The sequence below is a fragment of the Misgurnus anguillicaudatus genome, chromosome 15 (assembly GCF_027580225.2).
Source record: "Misgurnus anguillicaudatus chromosome 15, ASM2758022v2, whole genome shotgun sequence".
NCBI classification, from domain to species: Eukaryota; Metazoa; Chordata; class Actinopteri; order Cypriniformes; family Cobitidae; genus Misgurnus; species Misgurnus anguillicaudatus.
The window spans coordinates 30542158-30558558 of NC_073351.2; the positions used below are offsets into that span (position 1 = coordinate 30542158).

Consider the following 16401-nt stretch of genomic DNA (forward strand, 5'->3'; position numbering starts at 1 on the left):
TGTACAATAATATACATCTGATTATTACATTCTCACTGATTTAAGGCATACTTGGAAATATAAGATACATTTAAAGCTGCAATGTGGGACTTTTGGAAGGATCTCTTGATAGAAATGCAATATAATATACAAAATTATACTATCAGTGGTGTATAAAGACCTTACATAATGAACTGCATTGTTTTTATTACCTTAGAATAAACAGTTTTTATCTATATACACTGCGGGTCTCCTTACATGGAAGTCGCCATCATATTTCTACAGTAGCCCTAAACGGACAAACTGCTTTGTTCAGAGCGCGTTTCGTCCCTACGTTGTCTCAGATGACGACATGTTTGTCCTGTGGGGCTACTGTATCTTCTCTTTGTTGCAGTTCGCAACTGTGATTTCCTTGATGTTTAAACATAAAGCATCTTATTATGTTTTTCCACTGTGTGGCACAACTTGGCTCAGCACTATACTTTGGCTTGCTTTTTCCAACCTAATCTCACAAATTTCCGTGGTATAGTCACGGAATATTTAGCTAATTTATCCGTGTCATTTTCACGGATCTCCGCATTTTTCCATGTCCATACCACAGACTTTCTTTTCCGTGTCAGTTTCACGTATTGGTTACTCAATTGTTTTTCCTATTTTTAAACCATTGTCGCTTGGGTTTGGGGTTAGATTTGTAGTTTGGGTTAGGATGTCACTTTAACTATTGGTTTATACTATTTTTTTCTGATTTTTAAACCATTGTCGCCTGGCATTAGGGTTAGAGTTGGGTTTGGGTTAAGATGTCATTTTATGTAACAGAAAGTCGTACTAACCCCAAAACCAAGCGACAATGGTAAGAAAATAGAAAAAACTATTGAGTAACCAATACGTTAAACTGACAGAAAAGAAAGTCACGTGGTACGGACACGGAAAAATGCTGAGATTCGTGACAATGACACGGAGAAATGAGCAGAATGTTCTGTGACTATACCACGGAAGTTTGTAAAATCATGACATAATCGTAAACGCGACACAAACAAACGCACAACACAGGAGCAATGTAGCATATTGATGGAATGGTGTTCTTGATTCTCGGCATGTGGATGTTTTCCCCACTAAGAAAGGAGTTTGGGAACTTGTACTGTACAACAAAGCACAGATGATGACATCACTTGGTTTGCTCAATGGCGCATGAGGGTAAGCAAATCTTGCATTTAGCAATGACGCTGGTAGTGACGATTCTCTCGGACCAATCAAAGTCCTTTGCAGTGTTATACGTCTTGTTTTAGTATCTGTACGGCTTGTTTGGAAGTATTAGGTACTGTACACATTGAGAAAAAAAACACAAATAAGCCATACTGAGCCATCCCGAGCCATATTTTTCATATCAGTATTTCTGGTGTTTTTTATATTAACACAGATAGAAAGCTCCTAGTTGTCCCCAACAATTTAAGCGCAACACAGTTTCTTGCATGTCAACCAACTGACAACATCTAACATACCTTCATAACACTTCCTTTAGTTATGCTAATCATCAGGATGTGATTGGGAAAAAGCATGCATTTCCTGTTTGCCTACAAAGATTTAGTGTTTAAAAAAACACCAGTTCACTTCTTTCTTTCTCCCCACTCCCCCGGCCCACTAGATCCCCACTGGCCTGTCAGGAGAAATAGGAAGATGCTTTAAACCGGTGGCGGCCGCTCAGCGAGGGCACCATTGTTGCTGTGTGGTTGGCAGACTGAATCGGGGTGGTGGAAAATAATGACTAAAGCTGCCGATGGTGTGATGCTGCCAGAGGCCTCCATGTTGTGCTTTGTGTTGCCTTGCGCAGTAGAGATAGCATCACTGCGGTGGAGTGTTATCCAGCCCTGAAGCCCATCTCCGGGCCAGACCGAGAGTCTTTGTGCGTCTGCCAGAGCTGTGAAAACCCGTCGAGCCTTCTCACACACCTTGTAAATTTACCTCCCGCCTCCATCGCTTCTACTCGCCCACCGTTCCGAAAGCCAAAGTGGGAGAGGAAATCAGATTAGGAGCGTTTTTCTTTACAAGCGCTGAGATCAAAAACCAAGCTTAGATATCAAGCCTGCCTGTTCCAGGGGTTTAGCATTTTACTGTTAATGGAGACCCGGCATCAGATTTAACAATTAGTGGCAGATAACTTTCACTCTTTTGCTGAACACCCAGAGAGGCTATTTATTCGTGCGGCTAAATTTGTAGGATTTTCTGTCAGTCGTAGGTTCAAGATTTAATTAGCATTTCATAACTCTGTCATAAGCTCCATATTAACAATGGGAAAAATCCAGGGTTTTCACACATAACACTAACTGTGGAAAAAAACACTTATCTTCATTTGAGTGAATCCACATAACATGACGTAACAGACCCAGAAATCTTAGAAATGTCTCTCTTATATAAGAAGAGCAGTGGCGGTTCTAGAGTATAGTAAGTGTGGGGGTTCGGGCCACTTATGCTTTTACTGTGCGTTCACACCGCCAACCGCGAGGGCGTCAAAGTGTCCGGAAGTCATGTACGGTGTGAGCGTCAAGGAGAGTTGAAATCAGCTCACCTTTATGGTAATGAGCTATGACGCATATCGGCGGCAACTAATCGGAAGGCGGAAACCTCTGTTTGAAAGGATTTCATATAATGCATTCGAGTGTCAGACTCTCTAGAAGTAAACTAATAAGCAAATAATTGCTCTAATTGCTTTATTGTTTACCTCATTTGTAAGTCACTTTGGACAAAAGTGTCTGCTAAATGACTAAAGCCCGGGATACATTGCACGATTTTTGGCTGTCCCAGACGAAAAATTGCCATCGTGAAACAATCATCGCAATTTCTTTGATCGTGGCTCTTCATCGGTGGTCTTATGTCGTACAGTGAGAGAGGTTCAAAGATGTCCATTTTCTCGGTCTTGCGTCCCAAGATAGCCTACGATAGTTTCCTTACAGTGTCAGAAATTCAGCTTGATCAACGCACAGTGTGTTTGTTGCGTACCAGTATTGCGCGGTGACGTTGCGCTAACGTGTGATGCAGCCGTTGAAGCCTCCGTGTCATCATCGTACAGTCTACATGCTTGTCGTACCCGAGTTTAAACCATCCATGTAGGAGTGCGATCCATGTTCTTACAGGAGTGCAAAAATCCTGCAGTGTATTCCAGGCTTTAATGTACATTAAGAAAAGTAGCGGATCCATCAATTCAAACAAAGTTTAGAACATACAACAAGAAAACAAAGAAGAGGAATTAAACATTATTGTAACAAAAATGCTCCATAGCTTTGTGTTCTTAGATGAAATGAAAATAAAAGAAGACAATGGTGTGTGCAAACGCTGTCTATTGCCTTTGTATGCTGTTTGTAGTGGAAAAGTCCTGTTTAAATATCTTCTCTCACATGCACTGTTGTACACAGACTGGACGAAAATTACGTCATGCAGATGGTGCACGTATGTGGATGGCCCGAATATACCCTGGGCTTTACATGGAAGTCGGCATGTTTCTACAGTAGCCCGCCTAAACTGGGGTCTCATTTATAAAGCTTGCGTACGCACAAAACGGGGCTTGAAATGTGTGTACGCCAGTTTCCACGCAAAGGTTGTAATCTATAAAAAACAAACTTGATGGAAAAATGGGCTTGCAGGGTGGGATCTGAGGATGATTCATGCATGCACACTTGCAGGTGATCTGTGACTTTTAAAACAAAGCAATGTTCCCTTTATAAGTCGTAATATTTTTTGCCGTATGCCATTTTTTACTTTTGTGCATACGTAGGCTTTTAGTAAGGATCCTACGTTTTGTAAATGAGACCCCTGTAGAGCACATTTTGTCACTACATTGTTACAGACGATTAAATGTTTGTCCTTTGGCGGCTACCGTAGCTTTTCTATGTGTTTCGAAAGGGAGGGGTGAGCTGTGGACTGAGCCATTGGTTGAAATTCACTGTTACAATCGCATTGCGTTGCTTGCTCAAGATTACTCGCGGGATTTAACTTTGTGTCATGCAAATTTTTCCCTGTAGTTGAATATTTTTAACTTGGTCGAAGACGAGTTTGAGGCGAATAGCGTGTGTTTTCACGGCAAATGTGCCGCCCATATCGCGTCATTCGCATCACCCTGTCTTTGCATTGACTTTGTATGTAATCTACTCGCGCAAAACTCGCATCTGGTGTAAACCCACAGTTAGATGCCGCTAAAAATCTATACAGTGGACCTTTAAATGAAACACAACTGAAATCTCTCGAGCTATGAAAGAGCAACAATATTTTCCTCTGGGACTGCCAATTTTTGAATTCCTTTAGAAAACCAGGTGCTAAAACATCAGCGGCCACAGTTTTTAGTGAATCCACCCCCCGGGTTTACCGCTGGGATGAAGTTTGTCTCACTCCTTACTTCCTCAGCAGTTGCTATTGCCGTCTGAGCTTCTGTGCCAATGAGTTTATCTTGCTTGGGTGTTTTCCATCCTCAGAATCTGTTTTGACAAATCTGTTCGAGAGGGTACGGGAGACGCGGGGGAGTTGGTGATGGGTGCGTTCGCTGAAATTCGTTTGTGTATTTGGCAGCCTGATTTTAAGAGAATCGTCTTTCGGCTGTTAACGGTAAACTGTGATTACACAGAACAGACTGATCCTGCAAAACACAGAGGGTCTGAATAATGCTACACTTTTCCATCCAACTTTTTCTGGGTCATTCTGTCATAAACTGGTGTCTTGTAGATGAGGTGATTTTTAAAATAAACTTTATTTAAGACTACCTCAAGCAAAATACAATCTAAAAAAATGTCGAGCACTCTTTGGGGCGGATTCCCGGACAGGGCTTATCCTAATCCCAGACTAAAAGGCATGTTTGAGATGCCTTAATTTAAAAACAACTTGTGCTGACATATATCAGTGCCATTGTTTTGTCTTAAGATGCACACTCGTAAAGCTGCCGGTAGAGGCGCTAATTTAGTAAATGCATCTATTGGACATATTTGGTGAACTAAGGCCTAGTTAATCTAAACCCTGTTCAGGAAACTGCTCCCAGTTGACAATACAAACTAAACAAATTGATGCAGATGTTTCTTAATATTCTTTCCTCAGTATAGTTGTGTAATTTTTTTCTGTCTGTCTCTCTGCAGCTTAAAAGCAGATTCCAGTCCTGTGCATCTCCATGAGTAACCAGACAGAAGTCCCTGCTCCCCCTTCATGCCTTATTCAGGTCTTTGACATCCTCTCTTCACCCTCTCTCTCCCCGCCTGACCGTCACACCTCCTCAGTCTTCCCCAAATGATGTCGTCTGCAGTCCGAGCTCTTCTCCTGGTTCTGCTGGGGGCCGGGGTGCTGCTCTCCAGCGGAGATTCTCCCCGCAGGGAAATTAAAATAGACGGAGACCTGGTGCTCGGTGGTCTCTTCCCCATCCACGAGAAGGGTCAGGGCATGGACGAATGCGGCCGCATCAATGAAGACCGTGGGATCCAGCGTCTTGAGGCCATGCTCTTTGCCATCGATCAGATCAACCAGGACGTGGGTCTGCTGCCGGGCGTGGCGCTGGGCGTCCACATCCTGGACACGTGCTCACGGGACACGTACGCTCTGGAACAGGCGCTGGAGTTTGTCAGGGCGTCTCTTACAAAAGTGGATGATACAGAATTTATCTGTCCAGATGGCTCTTACGCATTTCAGGAAGACAGCCCGCTTGCCATAACAGGTGTCATTGGAGGATCATTTAGCAGTGTTTCTATACAGGTTAGAAGCAATCCATTTGATCCAAGGTTTGCATGTAGGATATTTGTCTTTCAGAATTAATGTACCACCCATGGTAAGCAAGAGATTTGTTTAAATGGGAAACATTTTTCGTTGTCTTTGCACCTCTTGTGTCTGTGTACAGCTTGGATAAAATCCATCATTGGTTTTACAAAAGTATTCGATTCTCTGGCTCTTTTAATTTGTTCCCTTTAGAAACCTACTTGGCAAAACAACACAGCCCTTAACTGAGCAACTAAAGTACTGTACGAGATACAAAATCCATTATTTAAAGGACCGACCCCAAAAAATTTTGCATTACTCTTATATGCCTGTAAATCCAATTTGCTTTGTATTCTTCATTCTTGTGTGTGTATGCATTAGTGCTGCATCTACTGTATGTGTGTTGTTTGCTGTTGTTTTCTAGTACCATTGGTGACAGAGCCATGGGAATTTGCATCACATTTGCATAACACCCTCCCCATTTGAGCCTCACCAAAAGCTGAGTACTGCTATCAGTTCCGAAATCCATAATCTGTCTAAACCCCCTTAACTTCCTTTTTCCGTTTTTGCTTTCTTTTACTTTCCCTGTCATTTTAGAGATATTGCTTTTCTGGCAAACAGCTGAGAATATTGTGACCCCACAGTGGTCTCTTGTTAGATAACCGGTGTTATTCATTTCTTTCCTTTCATTGCCAGCAACCGGGCATTGTTTTCTCTCACGACGCCGGCTGTTGTTTGCCAATCCAGTCTGCCTCTATCTGGCAGACCCTCTTCATATATCCTCTTTATATCCCAACACAGCGTCCAAATGGATAAAGTAATGCAGGTTTACTTTAAACTGAACAAAAAGAAATTACGTTTTTTGAGGAAAACATTCGAGGATTTTTCTCCATATAGTGGACCTCAATGGTTTACAGTTTCAATGCAGTTTAAATTGCAGTTTCAATTCATCTTCAAAGGTCTCTAAAAAATCTCAACCAAGGCTTAAGGGTCTTATCTAGCAAAACAATTTTGGCAAAAAAAATTACTTTTACACCACAACTTCTCTTCTTGCACTAGCCTTGTGACATGCCAGCGCGACCTTGCGTATTACGTAATCAGCCTGATCTCACCAGAAATCGTACATATTTTACGAGTTGGCTAATTTGTATCAATTCATACGAAGTTAATCGTGCAAAATAGTACGATTCTAATTAAAAAAAAAAAAAAAACGAACCCCTAACCGTGCACCTAACCCCAACTTCACAAGGGTTAAGGCAAATCGTACCAAAACTTACAAATGTGGTCGTATGAATTAATACAAATTAGCCAAATTGTAAAATGTGTACGAATTCTTGTGATAAAGCAATATCATTTTCCATAAACCCATCATTGGTTGAAAGTGAGCAGTAATCCATTTTGCAATCAAGTATGGCAGACTATTAACTTTTAATAGTATTGGTGCATGGATCAGAAGTCCTGTCTGATTTATTTTTATTAATCAAATTAACATGTTAAATGGACAGCTCTGATAATATTGTACTTAACATCCAAAATAATTAATGTATTTATCAGGACTGAACTATAGCATAGCTTTGACGTAATGAGTAAAGTCAGAGCCGCAAGCTGTGATCGTGATCGACGATGACAGCGTTATGCAAGGAAAGAGACGCTATCCAGCGCATATCTGCGCAGTTAGCGTGGGATGTGTCATATGGAAGAGCCAAGCTGTGTCTCACCAAAGAAAAACATTTCCACTCTGCTCAACCCTGCTGAGAGTGCCTGTGTGTTTTTAATTGGGCTAATGTGACTTGATCTAATCTAATGAAATAGAAAAACTATATATTATGTATTAGACTTTGGATAATTTATTCACAATGTGTTGACTTATTGATCGAAACTGTTGTGCATTTGTGTGTTTCTCTCACAGGTTGCGAACCTGCTCCGGTTATTCCAAATTCCTCAGATTAGCTATGCTAGCACAAGTGCCAAGCTCAGCGATAAATCCCGCTACGACTACTTTGCACGCACCGTACCTCCAGACTTCTACCAGGCCAAGGCCATGGCTGAGATCCTGCGTGCCTTTAACTGGACCTACGTTTCTACAGTTGCCTCAGAGGGTGACTACGGAGAGACGGGCATCGAAGCTTTCGAGCAACAAGCACGTTTGAGAAACATCTGCATTGCCACTTCAGAAAAAGTGGGGCGATCGAGCGCGAAGCGTTCCTCGTACGAAGCCGTGATCCGTCAGCTTCTACAAAAGCCCACGGCCCGCGTAGCCGTGCTGTTTCTGCGTAGCGATGACGCACGGGAACTCATAGCGGCTGCAGCCCGCCTCAATGCTTCTTTTCTTTGGGTGGCCAGCGATGGATGGGGGGCCCAAGAGAGTATTGTAAAAGGGAACGAGTTTACGGCGGACGGAGCGATTACGCTAGAGTTGTCCGCTTACCCGATACCCGAATTTAATCGCTACTTCCAGAGCCTAACCCCCTTCAATAACCACCGCAACCCCTGGTTTAAAGACTTCTGGGAGCAAAAGTTTCAATGCTCACTAAGTGGAACTTCATCAGCGGGAGCAGGGACACCCAAGCCACCTTGTGACCAAGATTTGAGGGTGAACGAATCCAACTTTGAGCCCGAATCGAAAATCATGTTCGTCATAAACGCAGTGTACGCCATGGCGCATGCTTTACACCGCATGCAGCGAAGTTTGTGCGTCAACACGACGCGGCTGTGCGACGCAATGCGGAGTCTTGACGGCAGAAAGCTCTACCGGGACTATCTGCTTCATGCCAACTTCAGAGGTAACCTAGCTTGGTTTATTTTTCTTTCTTCTCTATTTTCATTTACCTTGTGTTTCCCCTTCCTGCTACTGTAACCTGACTGTATGCCGTTTGCCGCGTATCGTGTCACTCTTCGATTGGAAAAAGACAGGTTTATAGGCTCTGTAATTAGACACAGTGTGTGTCTTCATTCTCCCAGTCGCAATCAAGCAGGAGTCGGGCGTCTTCTGTCAGTGCTGCCGAGAGATCGGCTTTGACTGACAGGTGAGGAAAGAAAGAGAGAGAGGCAGGTAAAAATAAACTATGTAAAAGTGCTCAGCACGCTGAGGTTGCCGTGGCAGGTAGATGGGATTATGCCACACTTATCTGTGACTATGCACAAACACATTCAAACTCAGAGTGGAGGAAAGAGTTTCGGGAGAGGAAAAGATGAGAATTCTGAGGGAATGGCAGCACAAAACTCTATAAATACATAATGCATAAATAATAGAGATAAAGGATAATATACAGTCAGTCAGTTGGTGGTTTGTTACCAAATAAACCCTGACAGGGTGATCAAGGCCCCCAGTTTGAAAAAGTGGGGTTTTCTGTAGTTACATCGTGTACTAAGACCCACTGAAAATTAAAAGTTGCAAATTTTTAGACCGATATGGCTAGGAACTATACTCTAATTCTGGCTAATAATCAAGGAGTTTGCTGCCGTAACATGGCTGCAGCAGGCGCAATTTTATTTAAAATAATTGAATTTTCTGTCAGTCTTAGTACACGATGTAACTACAGTAGAGTCAAGTTTTAAATAGGAAAAATATTGAAACTCTTTGGTTATATTTTAGCGCAATGCTAATGTTCTAATCAGATTCAATTGATTATGCTAAGCTATGCTAAAAGTGGTACCAGTTTGCTCTCAGTTTGAAAAAGTGGGGTTTTCTGTAGTTACATCATGTACTAAGACCGACGGAAAATTAAAAGTTGCGATTTTTTAGATCGATATTGCTAGGAACTATACTCTCATTCTGGTAATAATCAAGGAGTTTGCTGCCGTAACATGGCTGCAGCAGGCCAAATATAATGTAAAATAATTGAATTTTCTGTCAGTCTTAGTACACAATGTAACTACAGTAGAGTCAAGTTTTAAATTGGAAAAATATTGAAACTCTTTGGTTATTTTTTAGCGCGATGCTAATGGTCTAATCAGATTAAATGGATTGTGCTAAGCTATGCTAAAGGTGGCACCAGTTTGCTCCCAGTTTGAAAAAGTGATGTTTTCATTACCCCAAATTATTTTGCAAGATGTTATCCTGCTCATGATATGGCTTTTTACCAAGAAAATCTATAGATGATAATATAATTGCAGGTACATTCTGGTGTCCAAAGTCTGTTTTTTTTCAAATGTTTATATTATTGGTATTATGTGATAGTATTATTATTATAATTGTGTACTATAGTACAGTACTATACAGTAAATTATACACATTACATTAGACTACAGTATACTAGACACTATCATCATCCATTCTTTAATGTACCTTGGAGTAGCATGTAAATAGCATGGTTCTTACAATCCTAAGGTATAATGCACAGTCTGATAAAATGCTTCGTTTGAATGCACTGCAAGTCATTCTGGAGCAAAGCAAAACAAAATGCATAAATGTTAATGTACATAAATATGGTAATCACATATAACCATGGTGATAACGCAACAGTTTTTCGTAGGAGCCAGGCAATCGCATGTATGTGCATGAATGAAAGATAGCAGCAGAGAGAGATGGAGCTACATTTACAGAAAAGAGAGAGAAAGAAAGAAAGAGAGAGATGGAGCAGATAAAATAACGGTAGAGAGGTTGAGTGGGCTGGTACGCATCAGTAGAAGAACATTCTCTTTGAACTTCACCATCTTCATTTTTCAAGCGCAGAATCAAAGACGTGTGGGGTTTGCTGTCTGGGGCGATCGAGAGGGAGGCAGGAGGCAAAGCCATGCAGGAGAACAGGAGGGAAAATCGTCATCATCGTAGAGACTAATGGATGGAGAGAGAGGGAGAGAGAAAGAGAGGATATGGAGCTGCTGAAGAGAGACAATGATTTTAGTTGTGCTTGGAATCACAAAAAGGGGGTTTGGTAGATGATCTGCCATGGAAAAGGAGCCAAGAAAGGATAGAGGGAAGAGTAGGAGAAGGACTTGGTGTTCATACTCTCTTATACAAATATGGTCAAACCCAAACAACCCAGCACAATGTTATATAGCCCTACAGTTGGATTTGTCCGATTTTGACCAAACTATGGGTTAAAACAACCCAGCATTTTTTTAGAATGTATGGTCCCATGAAACCTATAAAAGTTTTTAGGGCTTTTAGTAAGAATTTGTTAACCTTAAGGATGTTTATAAACGACTGTGCTTAAAAACATTGACAAAATTCACATTTAGAACATTTAAGCCCTTAGAACTTCCAGCAAGATCAAAGAATTTTATGACATCATTCTGCACTTCAGATTGCAGTGAGGTAAACTTAAAGGGACACTTCACGTTTTTTTGAAATTATGCTCATTTTCCAGCTCCCCTAGAGTTAAACATTTGATTTTTACCGTTTTGGAATCCATTCAGCTGATTAGACTATTAGCATCACGCTAAAAATAACCAAAGAGTTTCGATATTTTTCCTATTTAAAACTTGACTCTCTTGTAGTTACATTGTGTACTAAGACCGACAGGAAAATTAAAAGTTGCGATTTTTTAGGCCGATATGGCTATGAACTATACTCTTATTCTGGCGTAATAATCAAGGACTTTGCTGCAACAAGGTTGCAGGAGGCGCAATGATATTACGCAGTGCCTGAAAATAGTCCTCTGCTATTGAAAGTTACCAAGTCTACCCAGAGATTTCAGGGTTAGCCAGAGATTGCAGTTAGCTAGACAAGGTTGTTGTGTCCCACAAAACGTTATTCACATCATGCTGTTGTAAAGACTTTGCATCAGTTTTTGTGTTGTGAGAGGTTGTCACATCTCCAATGGTACTATTAGTTGAATGCCCTAACACAATGTGGCAACATACTGTTGCTATAGCAATTAGGTCGACACATGGGATCAAGCAATGAGGTAATCCAATAAGATTAAAGGAGGTGTCCTGTCAAAAGTTCTGTCACCAGCATGCAAGAAAAATAGAGCAACACAATTATTTAATCGAAACAAAAACAATGTTTTTATGTAACGCTTTTTTGCAATGTTACATTGTATCAAAGCGGGTTTACATGAATAAAAACACAGAAACCGGGAAAACGAATGACTACATAATAAACTTTATACTAAATGTACTAATACTAATGCTTAAAGAGCACCTATTTCATTTCTAAAAAACAACGTTTTGTGTATTTATTAAAATACAATGTGTTCGCATGGTATATGTTTAAAAAACACATTATTTTCCACATATCGTACATTTTTGTAGCTACAGATTTCACTCTTTTCCTGAAATGCACGGATTTGAAAAGCTCTGTGTCCCTGATTGGCCAGCTAATCTGTACGTTGTGATTGGCCTTAATACCTCTGACGTCAGCCGGAAATGTGACGCTCCGTACCATGTTTGAAAGATTTGGTCACAATGCAATGCAGACAGGAGTTAACTTACAGGGCTCTATCTTAAACCCGGCGCAATGCAGCGCAATGCGTGACGCAAGTGTCTTTCGCTAGTTTCCACCCTAATTTTCACGTTTAGCGCCGCGTTGTTTAAATAGCAAATGCTGGTCTGAAAACAAGGTGTGTTCAGGCGCATTGTTGGCGCGTTGCTATTTTGAGGCAACTAAAATAGACTACACCATTGACCAACAAAAACCTGGTCTAAAGTCTAAAGTCAATGGCGCAATGTGTTTTATGTTATTTAAAGAGCGCATTAGTAATATGCGCCTATAAATGGGAGGACAACGCGGGTTTGCTTATCACAAAGTACATGAATGCGCAGCAGCACAAAAATGCTTTTAAATATGAAAGATTAAAGGATTGAATGTAAAAGATTATTATTGAGTCTCTTGGACATAAATGAGGACTAATTATGAGACGTTAGAAGGCGCAAAGAGCTGCTTCACCTGTAGCCTGGTAAGAAAATAAATGCTTTGCTTTAAACAAATGCATCGGTTTTTAAATGTTTTTTAAATGCTACCTCACGGATTTATTGTATATGATGACTCTGTACCTGCGGATATGGTGAGATGAGAAACATTTTTAAGTAATGCTTAAAAAAACTCTTTGCTAAAAAAATCGCTGTCCAAAGTGCTGAAACGCGCAGAGAGCCGTTTGTAAATTCTTTATCTCATGTTTGTTACAAATAAAGTATTTTAGAGTACAAACCTTTTCTTACATACTTGTAAATTATTTTTTTGATGATATTGGATAGCCATACATTTAGAGCAATTACAAGCCTGCTTTTTTACTTCCATGACTAAAAGAAAACGGGTTTTAAAGGTTTTAATAAAAAAATAACAATTTCAATACAAGTGAAAAACAACACAATTATTTAACATTAATCTTAAACTGGGAATCTTCTTCCTCCGCTTAGTTTTTCAGTTTACAAAGTTCGTCATCTAAATAGGGATTAGACATAGCGCCAGCGCAACTTGCTTTTAAAGGGGATGAGAGCTGAGACTCTCATTGGTTTACTGCACGTCACGCCCAACATACTCCCATTACAATAGGACCAACCTTTTTCGACCATGCGCTCGGCGCACAAACCATTTTTCCCGTCGTTAAATTAGCAAAAGTGGATTTGGACACGCCCATTTACACGTTGCGCTGTGCGCTTTAGACAATGCGCTTAGATCGTTAAAATAGGGCCCACAGGCTTTGAGTCCGAAGTGGGAGGAGTTATGATAATGTCGTTCTTGTCTACGTCACCAATCCCAGGAATTAAACTGTTGACTACAATCTGTTTGTTTATTGTAGTTCAAGAAAAGAGATTTACGTTATTGACGATAAATCGGGTCATCGTTTACTTTGGGGTATGTATTTTTTGCATATCGTTAACATGACAATAATACACACTTACACACCAAAGGAAATGTAAAAATGTGAATTGGACCATTGGTGCTCTTTAATACTAAATTTAAATGTATGTATTTGACAGACACCTTTATCCAAATCAACTTAAAAGCTATTCATTTATCAGTCTCTGTGTTCCCTGGGAATCAAACCCATAACCTTTTGTGCTGCTAACACAATGCTGTACCAAGCTATAGGAATACATTTACTATTTTTCAAAACTAAATTGATTCAATTTATGACTGACATTCCTCACCATTCCTCCTAAGATGCACTGCTTTGTCGTTTTAAATATAAATGCGTTTAAAAACCTTGTTGCAATGCATTCTGGGTTTGCATTCTCTGTAGACTCTGCCTTATGCGGCTTTCACATAGGACGCGGTTTGCGCTACGCTATGAAACCCATTCATTTCAATGGCTTGCGCCGTGCGAAGGCGGTCTTTTGTTGCGTCGAGCAAAGCGCTCTGTGACGATTACCCGCACGGCCAATAGAAACGGGGCATCCAAACAAGCAAAATGGATGAAAAGCTTATACTCGGAATTCCCGGAGCTTTATAATACAAGTTTATGCTCCTACAGAGACATCGGAGGGAGAGCCGTGTCATGGAAACAAGTAGCAGTTCAAGTTGGCATGTCAGGTGTGTTTTAAGTCAAGTAGCTTGTTGTAGGAAGGCAGCTTAAAGTTACGTGAAATGGAGACGGGCAACGTGAAATGCTCGGCCAGAGCAAGGTATCCAAAAAGGGATAGTTCACCCAAAAAATGAAAATTCTTTCATAGTATTCTTTTTTCCTGCTATGGAAGTGAATGGGGCTCAAGTTTGTAACAACATGAGAGTGTGTAACTGATGACAGAATTTTCATTTTTGGGTTAACTATCCCTTTAAAATATATGCCTATTTTTTGGAACAGCCTTTACCTCAAGAACGCCTTTAACTGTCTAGGTAGCTTAGTATGGAGATGCACACAAAGGCACACACGAGACACAATAGGATATTTGTGTTTTGCCTTTTCTCAGACACTTTCAACCCACACACCATGAAAGAATACAATTGGCCGCCCACCATCAACACACAAACACGCAGACACACACATAGCTTTAACCATCACCTCCATCTGTAGCCACTAGATCACTTACAACTAATTAGCCGCCTTTCAAATTCACAGATCCGGAGTAAATATTTATCATGCCTCACAACAATAGATTATTATTTGAACGCTACTGTAGTTTCTGAGCGACAAAAGCGCTTGGCGATGATGAGCATCTACTGAAGAGATTTCACCTTGCATACACACACACACACACTCGGCTGCATGATAATACACTATAATAACAACACAATCGCTCATCCACCCACCATTAACACAGACGCACATCACAGACACGCACAGGAAAGAAGAACTGTTTTATTTGTTCTGTTGAAGATTTACTGTGGTGGGTATCATGATGCCAGGCTTATAGGGTTGTGTCGATCGAATGTTAATGCTACTGATATTATATTGAATGAGATTAAGAAGAGATTTCATTATTCATTAACAAAAAAATACCTTTAAATATCTCTAATCTAACATTTCCAACATCCAGCAAATTGCCTGAACATTGAATGCCAAACTGCAGCACAACACCACACTATTAAATCTACAGTTAGACCAATAAGATTTAACAGTGGGTGGTGCTACCACATGCTGATTATTCTAAAAACACACGTTCCTCTGACTCGAACACAGCGGTACAGCTGAACAAACATTTCGGCATACAGCCGGAAAGATCTGCGGATGTGTTTGTGACTATCTCCTCATGACACACCTCTCTGTATGTTTCTGTGCCCTCATTTCTGTATGAAGGAGCTCTTCATAAATCAAGTGTCAATCTCAGCTGTTTGTCTTCAACAAAGGTTTAGTATCTGAATGGTGACTGTGAGCTAAATAGGTGTGTGAGATCAAGATACATTGTTTTGTTTACGTATTGCAGTACCTCGAATCCCGCAAAGCGGTGATGTCACATCGCCAATGTATGTGTGTCTCTGTCAAAGCTATTAGAATATAACTGTGGAACTTAAAGAGTAAACGAGAGCGAAAGAGAGAGACATTAAAGTGACGCAATTTTGGTTTATTAAAAATAAACATTATTAAAATTGTATTCGATTATTAGATTTGAACCCGAACCTCTTACATACAAAATTGAACCTGTACCACTGATTACACCCTAAAAAAATTCATTTTTTTTCAACCATTGGGTCAAAAAGGGGCAAATGCAGCCCTTGAGCTAAATTATTCTCCTTAAATGTTTATATTTGACCCAACAATGGGTAGGTCAAAAATATATATATGTTAATTACAACCCAGCCAGTTGGTTGGTTCCTTTATGACCTAGTGCTGGGTTGAAAATAACCCAGCCTTTATTAGAGAGTAGAGCATACTGTCAAATACTTATAAATTGGTATTAAACTGTTGGTTAAACATTTTTGCTGCCAAGCATCATGGGAGTAGCTGGTGTGATATCACAAAAATAGATGCAGGTAAATGAAGAGTTTGGTTCCAAAACGCGATAAACGCCTTTTTTTAAAAGAATAGTCTACTCATTTTCAATATTAAAATATGTTATTACCTTAACTAAGAATTGTTGATACATCCCTCTATCATCTGTGTGCGTGCACGTAAGCGCTGGAGCACGCTGCGACGCTTCGATAGCATTTAGCTTAGCCCCATTCATTCAATGGTACCAATCAGAGATAAAGTTAGAAGTGACCAAACACATCAACGTTTTTCCTATTTAAGACGAGTAGTTATACGAGGAAGTTTGTACAAAATAAAACGTAGAGCTTTTCTAAGCGGATTTAAAAGAGGAACTATATTTTATGGCGTAATAGCACTTATGGGAGTACTTCGACTCGGTGCAGTAACACCCTCCCTCTCCCATTAT

General features: G+C 40.4%; 1 protein-coding gene across 3 annotated transcripts in view; it reads left to right on the forward strand.

The window, feature by feature from the left end:
- grm3 (glutamate receptor, metabotropic 3) overlaps positions 1-16401 on the forward strand; it is a 58291-nt gene that overhangs the window by 12299 nt on the left and 29591 nt on the right. For all 3 annotated transcript variants that reach the window (XM_055174114.2, XM_055174115.2, XM_055174113.2), the window contains 2 exons: positions 5091-5697; positions 7607-8480. In XM_055174114.2, coding sequence (XP_055030089.1) covers positions 5239-5697; positions 7607-8480 — 1333 coding nt within the window. In that variant the 5' untranslated portion in view covers positions 5091-5238. The remainder of the gene's footprint in view (positions 1-5090; positions 5698-7606; positions 8481-16401) is intronic.